Here is a 10,000-nt window from a genome sequence, read left to right as displayed (position 1 = left end):
ATAATAGTCGTTATAAATAGTGTTTTTACATTACTATAAGAATTGGATTTAGGGTTGGTGTTGGGGTAGACGTTAATAAAATACAATTTAATTGTTAATTTAATAAACAATTAAATTCAGTAGCAGTGTCTCTGAACAGAAGTGTTTATTATGCCATAGCATCGTGTTAAAGGCAGAAGGGTATTTTTGGCACAGTTTATGAATAAAAACGCGCATGTGCAGATAAAAACTCGCCATTATGTCAATCTGCTGCCCTCTTGTGGCCAAACTGAGAAATCGCATGATAAAATGCTCTGAATCCAGTTTTAAAACACACACAAGACATCTCAAAATATAACGATTTAATCAATTATTGTACAATCATGTTCAAATATTAAAATAGCAAAAATCTGTTATTAAAATTGGAAAATAATTGCATCTTTTCTGCATCCTTATTTGTGAGTCCCTTATGCATTTGTTGCTGTTGTCAAGTGATGAGTTTGTAACGCTGGTCTGGTCTGGTGATGATTACTGAGTTTTAGTAGTGAGCAGGTAAAGTTTCTCTGTGAGTGAATCCAGTCCCCATGATCTGTGCTTCTCCTCGAAACCATCCACACTCTGCAGAAGATCAATATTACAGCTTCCTCCTGGAAAAACAGAAAACATTACTGGATAAATTACGCAGGAGTAAAGCAAATAATGCATACTACTACTACTACTACTACTACTACTAATAATAATAATAATAAATATTGCATTAATACATAATATTAAACAATAACAATAATAACAAATAATAAATAATAATTACATAATAAATAATAATAAATAATTATGACAAATAATACATAATAATAACTTAATTATAAAAATCATAATAATAATAATAATAACAATCATAATAACAAATAATGCATAATACTAAATAATGACAACCAATAATTGCATAATAACAGTAATAAATAATAACAAATAATGCATAATAATAACACAATAATAATAATAATAACGCATAATAATTACATAATAAATAAAAATAACAAATAACGCATAATAATTACATAATAAATAATAATAATAACAAATGCCACATAATTATATTACTAATTAATAATTAATTAATTACAATTACATTACAATAGTAATAACTACAAATAATGCATAGGATTACATAATGATAATAATTATTAATAAAACCAAAAAGTGCATAATAACAAAGGCATGTCAGTGACCAACACTCACCGAATACAGTTTTTATGTCGTCTTCTGACACAAAGAATGGTGGACCTGCAAGTCAGATGTGGCAAACGAAAAGTTCAAAGTTTAGTAATGTTCTTCCTTCAGAAAGTGTGTTTTTTACATTTGTTATTATTGTATATTTTAATAAACAATTCAACCATTAGTAACATAAACATAGCAAAGCAAACCAACAGACAATAAGATTATTATTTTACAATGCTAATTAATGAAAATTAAATAAATAATACAAAAATAATAACATTAATAACATAAGTAAAACTATATATATATATATATATTTTTTTTTTTTTTTTTTTTTACTTAAATTTTTTATATTATTATTATTAATTTAATTTTCATTAATTAGCATTCTATTAATTAGTAAAATGTTTGTCTTAATGTCTGTTGGTTTGATTTGCTATGTATATATATATTATGTCAAAACAAACGTTTGTTTTTGATGGATTAATCGTAATTAGTTTTTGCCCATCATTAATAGTAAGTGAATAATCTTGTACCTTTATAAAGCTCAGGGTTATATTCCAGCGTGTCCAGCAGATATCTGCAGTCGCTGCTCATTAAAGACACAAGCAGACTCGCATACCTGCAGGAGGAAAATACAGTTACACTCATCAATACATGATCCATTCATTCATTTACTTTCAGCTTAGTCCCTTTATTTATCAGGGGTCGCCACAGCGGAATGAACCACCAACTATTCCAGAATATGTTTTACACAGCGGATGCCCTTCCAGCTGCAACCCAGTACTGGGAAACACCCATACACTCTCATTCACACTCATACACTACAACCAGTTAAGTTCATCAATTCCCCTACAGCGCATGTGTTTGGACTGTGGGGGAAACTGGAGCACCGTGTCGCCCCTAAATAAATAAATACAGACGTTAAATATTAATTTAACACTTACTTTTGCCGATCACATGGGTTTATAGCCACCAGTGCTCCTCGATCCCAGATCCCTCCAAAGTGTCCCGCAACAGCACTGAATATATGGACAAAAACACATCTGGTTATGAACAGTTTCAGTATTTTTGCTTATGTTTGCTGTTTATTTACAGTGGTGAGTTGCATTATGGGATGTTGCTCTCTGCTCTGTCCACTTTTAATGATGACAATTCAACTGTACAGTTTAACAAAGTCACTTTTATTGACATTTTAAATACTATTGTGTAAAAGAAATAAATAATATCTAGAGAAATAAGTCTCTAAAGTGACAGAAAATGTGCTGCAGGTTCATTAAGGTGTTTGTAGTGTAATGTACAACACCAACACAGACAATATATAATAAGAAAGATCAAGATCCTTTAAGGCAATTCAGGTTAAGCGCCCCCTGCTGGCCACACTAACACCACTGACAGTAACCCAGCATTTCCCATGTGGTCTCCCATCCAGGTACTGACCAGGCGCAGCACTGCTGTAGTCTCTTTGTTTTATTTTGTAATGTTTTTGTCCTCATCCTTCCCCAACCCAAAATCTGACAGCAAATGGGGTAAGCAAAACAGTCTAGATTTCACTTTGAAATAAGATTAATTTGCAGATTATTCTGCTTGCTTTAATGAAAAACTCACTCAACTTCGACTCATTATTTCTATAAACAACACAATATTATTTACTTGTCTAGAAAATGCTTTCAGATTTAAGAGGTTTTAGATATTTGGACTAGAAATAAGACAAAAGCTCCTTTTCGCAGTGTGCTTTATATGCTTGCTCATCTATAATTAAGACGTTTAAAAGCATACCTGGAGAACTTGTATAAATCACACTGATAGATGGAGATCTTCCCATCTGTGCTCTGTGAACAAGGAAAGTGCATTAGTGGAGAGGACAAAACCCTGATGCTCAATAAGAGTGATGAATGCTATCAGGACAATTACTACTCTTACTTTATATATATATATATATATATATATATATATATATATATATATATATATATATATATATATATATATATATATACATATGCATACATACACACACACACACACACACACACACACACACACACACACACACATATATATATATACATATATATATATATACATACATATATATATACATACACACACATATATATATATATATATATATATATATATATATATATATATATATATATATATATATATATATATATATATATATATATATATATATATATGTGTGTGTGTGTGTGTGCATTATCAAACCCGTAGCAGTGCTATATGGCTGTATATCGGCACTGGTGGGAGGCGTGCGTTGGCACGAGTTTGACGGCATACAGTTTGACGGCATAATGGTGTATATAAAAACAAAATCAAACATGGAGAGTCTCAAATACCGTTTTGTATGAGGAACTACTTCCTTCCGGATTCAAGTCATAAGCTGACAGTTAAACAGCTGAGCGTGCATCTTTTAAACTGTAGATCTGCAGTGTCTGCTTTTTGCTGGCTGTATGTGGGCGGAGTAATACGGAGTAAAGAGGCTGTAGGAGTTATATTTATATAACAGTTCTGTCTGAATCTCGAATCTGATTGGCTGATAGCCGTGTTATATTTAAGTAATATCAGCACCCGTACAGCCTCTTTACCCTTTGTGTATTACTCCGCTCACATACAGCCAGCTATAAGACAACCAAATATACTTTTGAGACTTTTTTAGTGGAGAATGTAGTTGTTTAGATTGCAACTATGCAGTTTATTTGCAAGAATAGTGCCTTTTTTTAAATATTTACAATTTCTGAGAGACAGCTCGTCGGCGACAGTTGATGTAATCATTCCACAAGATGGCGCCATAACCGCATAATACCAGTCTCCCGCAAACATCCCGTTTTTATTTCTTTCTAAAAAAACTAAAAAACTCCCAAAATGTCACCCACCCCCCTTTTCCCCCTTTGGTACAGTCTGTAAAATAAAAACCCCTGCGTTGCCAACTTTGGTACAGTACCTGATTGAAGTGGCCGCCCAAAACCTGCTGCATCCTGTTCTCAACCTCACCCCCGAACACCCTCTCACTAAGCGCACACCTCCCACCAGTGCAGTCCAAACACATGCGACATAGGGGAATTGATGAACTAAATTGGCTGTAGTGTAGTAGCGTGTGTGTGAATGAGTGTGTATCCACTGTGTAAAACATATGCTGGAATAATTGGTGGTTCATTCCGCTGTGGTGACCCCTGATAAATAAGGGACTAAGCTGAAGGAAAATTAATGTATTTTTGGAGATTTGAGAGTCATTCAGTAATGTCTGTTATTATTATCTGTTTATTTGTGGTAGTGAATTGCATTATGGGATGTTGCTCTCTGCTCTGTCCACTTTTGATGTTATAAATTCAACCTCTACAGTTTAACAAAGTGACGTTTATTAACATTTTAGTAGCTTTAAATACTATAGTGTAAAATAATTAATAATATCTAGAGAAATAAGTCTGTAAAATGACAGAAAATGTGCTGCAGTTTCATTAAGGTGTTTGTAGTGTAATATATAACACCAACCCAGACAATATATCCTAAGAAAGAAAGATTAAGATCCTATAAAGCAATTCAAAAGCATAAATAAATGTGGAAAAAATCAAAATAAAAACATTAATAATTACAAAATACACTAAATAAACTGCTAATATACAGATATTTTTTACAGTGTAGATGGGACTTGGTTTTGGATGCCCAAAAAGCAATCTCAGTGTATGATTTATGGATACTGTAATGCTTTCTGGCTGATTTTATCCCTGAGAGGTGTTCAGATACCTTGAAAAGCTTTGCTCCAGGAATATCTGCCACAGCTTCTTCATTATACTCCAGATTTTGCTCTTGAAAAAACTCTTTAATTCCTTTTTCCGAAAATTCAACTCCAACAACCGTGTGCCCCATATCAGCCAGCCTGAGAAGACAAACATGAGCATTTCAGTGAGCTTTAACGGTATTCGTTTAAAGCAAAGTATTATATGCTTACCATTTCATATCTACAGCCTTTCCACAAAGCGGGAAGAAGAACCGAACCTCCCGTCGTCCACATATGAGTTTGTCCACATTAGCTTTCAGCAAACTGACAACAAAAAGCACAAAAATAAATCAGTTTATTCTGCTGTCTGCATTACACTTAGATTATTTACATAGAAGGAACAGTAAAGATGAAGACACTTTACTGCTGTAATAATATTACAACCAAATTTTGCTCAATCATAACAAAATCATAAACCAAATGATAAGTGCGCTAAACTGTAATAAATATAATATATAATAGGCCAGTCCTGGGCATCACAGTGGCGCAGTGGGTAGCACTTGGTTTAAAAGTGGTAAATGCATTAGCAATTTAATCTAATTTAATGTTTCAAGTGCATTCTGCAAAATAAAAGATCAATATGTCTAATAAAATATGCAGAAATACTACAATAAAATAATGTTGCTCATCATCATCATTCAGCAGAACATACCTTTATGTGGAAAGCAAACAACACACTTATTCTGAGTACCAAATAATCAGATTAAATATGTTTTTTTAAATTACTGAAAATTAGTTTTTTATATTAGTTTTGTGTGTATATATACAAGTCAGAATTATTCGACCCCGTTTATTTTTTTCCAGTTTTGTGTTTAACAGAGAGCAGACCTTTTCGACACATTTCTAATCATAATAGTGTTAATAACTCATCTCTAATAACTGATTTATTTTCTCTTTGCCATGATGACAGCACATAATATTAGACTAGATATTCTTCAAGACACTTCTATACAGCTTAAAGTCACATTTAAAGGCTTAACTAGGGTAATTAGGTTAACTAGGCAGGTTAGGGTAATCAGGCAAGTTATTGTATAACGATGGTTTGTTCTGTAGACTATCGAAAAAAATCTAGCTTAAAGGGGCAAATAATATTGTCCTTAAAATGGTGTTTACAAAATTAAAAACTGCTTTTATTCTAGCCGAAATAAAACAAATAAGACTTTCTCCAGAAGAACAAATATTATCAGACATACTGTGAACATTTCCTGAATCTGTTCAACATCATTTGGGAAATATTTAAAAAAGAGAAAAAAATAATAATTCTGACTTCAACTGTATGTTTGTATCTATATATCTATATATATATATGTACACACACACTACCGGTCAAAAGTTTGTGGTCAGTGTGATTGTTTAATGTGTTTTAAAATCAGCTTCTCCTGCTCACCAAGGCTGCATTTATTCAATCAAAAATACAGTGCAGATTGTAAAATTGTGAAATAATACTGCAATATAAAATAACTGTTCAAAAATAGTTTATCATATAATTTAATAATTTATTCAAGTAATTTAATGATGCATTTTCAGCTTCATTACTCCAGTCTTCAGAATCACATGATTCTTCAGAAATCACTCTAATATTGATTATTTTTATTATTAATGGTAATAGTAATAAAAGTAATATATATATAGAGTTGAAGTCAGAATTATTAGCCCCTCTTTGAATTTCTAATTTTTTTTATATATATATTTCCCAAATTATGTTTATATACGTTCTTTTAATTGTGTGAGTTTTTGTGTTTACTTGTGCACATCAGATCTGTGGAAACCGGTTCTTCCTTCCTGCCAGCGGTTCTCCCACTCGGACAGATCCATCACCCGGTCGGCCTGCGCAGACATCTTCCAATGCTGTGGGCAAATAATCACATGCAGAAAACATATAATGACATGCAGAACACATATAATGACATACAGAAAACATAATCACATGCAGAACACATATAATGACATGCAGAATACATATAATGACATGCAGAATACATATAATGACATACAGAAAACATATAATCACATGCAGAATACATATAATGACATGCAGAATACATATAATGACATGCAGAAAACATATAATGACATGCAGAATACATATAATGACATGCAGAATACATATAATGACATGCAGAAAACATATAATGACATGCAGAAAACATATAATGACATGCAGAAAACATATAATCACATGCAGAATACATATAATGACATGCAGAATACATATAATGACATACAGAAAACATATAATCACATGCAGAATACATATAATGACATGCAGAATACATATAATGACATGCAGAATACATATAATCACATGCAGAATACATATAATCACATGCAGAATACATATAATCACATGCAGAATACATATAATAATGCACAGAGAAAAAATAGAGAATAATATAAGAACTAATCAATATACATTGATAATGTAATGACCAGACAATATTAAAAACAGGGCATTCGGGGGTCAATTCCACTAGCAACTCTTGATGGATAAACGATGGACTAAGCCACAGAAAAATGAATGAATGAATTAATTAATATTGTGACTAATTGAATCCAAAATAAATGTTTGTTTTGACATTTTATATGTGTTTGTGTGTATTCTGTATACATTCTATGTGTATATTGTAAAAACAAAACTATTCAAAACTATTTTGTTAAAAAGATATTAAAATGTATGTGTGTGTGTGTATGTGTGTGTGTGTATGCGTGCGTGCGTGTGTATATATATATATATATATATATATATATATATATATATATATATATATATATATATATATATATATATATATATATATACACACAAACACATTAATACATTCCTTTTCCTTCGGCTTAGTTGCTTTATTTATCAGGGCTCACCACAGCAGAAAGTAATATATTTAAATTTTATTTATTTTTACTCAGACTCTTTGTGTATTTTGTAATTTCATTTTTATGGCAAAGAATGTTATTTTCATTGCCTTTAAAGTGAAATGACTGAACATAAACAAATGATTTTGAGAAAAAGGCTAAATGTAGAAGAATATTTCAGATGGTGTTTAGAGGTTTTGGGAGATATCTTCACATAAAAATAAATAAATAAATAAATAAAACTAAAAAATAAAAAATAAATAAAACTAAAAACTAAAAACTAAGCACTGTAGTTTTTTATTCATGTATTTTTCTTCAGTGTGGTTCATGTGTAATATGACATTTTAAAGAATATATATTTTAGTAACACAATCATAGTTATCATTTTTTTTCTGATTAGAAACATTATGGATTTAGATCATAAATATTAAGCTATTGTTATCATTTTTTAATCTTCTGATCCATACCCAGAATTTGAAAATAATACACAGAATTAGAATGCATTATGAATGTCAAAATATATGAAATACTGTAGTATAGTATTGTGAATTAGTAGTTTTGCAGTGTAAAATCTCCTGACCAACTTGTATAATCACGATGACAATGCATTTACATTATTATCTCATCAGCATTGAGTGTCTATCAGTGCTCAACATGACACATTATTATAACGATTTAAATAAAATCATGCCTTATTAAATCTGATTATAAGACAATAAAAACATTACATTTAGATGTAATTTTAATTTAATGACATTTTTGCCCGTTTCAATGTTTCATTGCGTCGTTTGAATGATCATGCTCAGCCCAAAATAAAAACAGGTTAATACACATGCATTATGAATCTGCAGTCACTGTAAATGTATTTTTGATTAATGATGTTCATGAAAAATTAACTCACGTTGTAAAGTTCACTGTCCGCCGACTGACTTCGCTTTCATAACAGGAAGAATTTGTACATGGTGGGCGTGGTTTGTTCATGACGCTACACGTACTGCAGACGCTTTAAAGGGATACAGCATCTGCATATTTTTTGTAATACTATACAACAATAATTCATATTTTTACATTACTGTGAGGGGTAAATTTAGCGTTGGGGTAGGGGTGACTTTAATAAAATACTAGTTAATGGGTAATTTATTAAATTATATAAATAAGTGTCGTTATAATTAGTGTTTTTACATTACTATGCGGATTGAGTTTAATGTTGGTGTTGGGGTAGACGTTAATAAAATACAATTCAATGGTTAATTTAATAAATAATGTAAATAATTCTCGTTAGCTGTCAGCCGCAACTGTATCCCGCTTCAAAGCAGAGGAGCGACTTTTCATGATTAGCTGTTGCTAGGATACCGCGCACGCTCCGGTTTCCAGAGTTTACTGTGGTGAAATGTGTGTGTGAATTATGGCAGCACCAGCGACTGACACGGTAGGAAACACACCCGCATTTCAAGACTTTTCCAGAAGAACCGTGAATAGAAACAGAGGGAATGTGTTTTAGAACTAGCTGCTGTCTCTCATATAAACAGTTGGAATATTGGGACACTTGTTTGCTCGGTTAATGCCGAGTTTACATATAATATGTGATATATATATATAATGTTTGTTTGTTTATTTTTTCATTAATATAAAACACCAAGGAGCATTAAATGTGCCTTTGTAGGTGAATAATGCCTATGTAGTTTTGTGTAGTTTGTAGTTTGTGTGTTTATTTAATCATTTATCATACGTGTAAAAGACCTAAAAGACGCGTTTGTTTGTTTGTTTGTTTGTTTGTTTGTTTGTTAAACACACATGAAAACTCATTCTTTTTATAGGCATTAATGAAATCATGTGCATTAATCATTTTTAAATATATTTATTTGTGTATCAATAATTTAAAATTTAACTCCATCAGGCATTGTTTATGCATTTGTGTAGTTTGTATAGTTATTGTGTTTGTATATTTATTTTTCATTTATCATTCGTGTCAAACAGGTATTTATTTATTTATTTATTTATTTATTTATTTATTTATTTATTTTAATTGTTTTTCATTTTTCTAAAACTATGCATTAATTAATTAATATAATTGATTATTTTTTAATTTGTGTATCAATAAAGGCATTATTATTGCATTTTTGTTAGTGTATTTATTTATTTGTT

General features: G+C 30.9%; 2 protein-coding genes across 4 annotated transcripts in view; one reads left to right on the top strand and one right to left on the bottom strand.

The window, feature by feature from the left end:
• Positions 1-326: 326 nt before the first annotated feature.
• Positions 327-8,820, bottom strand: tpmt.1 (thiopurine S-methyltransferase, tandem duplicate 1). 2 transcript variants are annotated; one of them, XM_073930756.1, is made up of 9 exons: positions 8,757-8,801; positions 6,747-6,850; positions 5,174-5,266; positions 4,969-5,101; positions 2,980-3,032; positions 2,148-2,222; positions 1,737-1,822; positions 1,222-1,266; positions 327-626 (listed from the first exon to the last, which is right to left on the bottom strand). In XM_073930756.1, the coding sequence occupies exons 2-9, from the start codon at positions 6,839-6,841 to the stop codon at positions 508-510; spliced, it is 699 nt and encodes a 232-aa protein (XP_073786857.1). In that variant the 5' UTR covers positions 6,842-6,850; positions 8,757-8,801; the 3' UTR covers positions 327-507.
• A 44-nt stretch (positions 8,821-8,864) lies between these two features.
• Positions 8,865-10,000, top strand: part of ppp1r36 (protein phosphatase 1 regulatory subunit 36) — a 14,769-nt gene continuing 13,633 nt past the window's right edge. The window contains exon 1 of one of the 2 annotated variants that reach the window (XM_009294464.4): positions 8,865-9,284. In XM_009294464.4, the coding sequence (XP_009292739.2) occupies positions 9,261-9,284 (24 nt within the window). In that variant the 5' untranslated portion in view covers positions 8,865-9,260. The remainder of the gene's footprint in view (positions 9,285-10,000) is intronic. The other variant, XM_073931943.1, reaches the window with a different exon arrangement.

This window comes from Danio rerio, chromosome 19 (genome assembly GCF_049306965.1).
Source record: "Danio rerio strain Tuebingen ecotype United States chromosome 19, GRCz12tu, whole genome shotgun sequence".
NCBI lineage: Eukaryota > Metazoa > Chordata > Actinopteri > Cypriniformes > Danionidae > Danio > Danio rerio.
The sequence above is the reverse complement of the archived record's forward strand: the minus strand, read 5'-3'. Positions and strand labels throughout refer to the sequence as shown.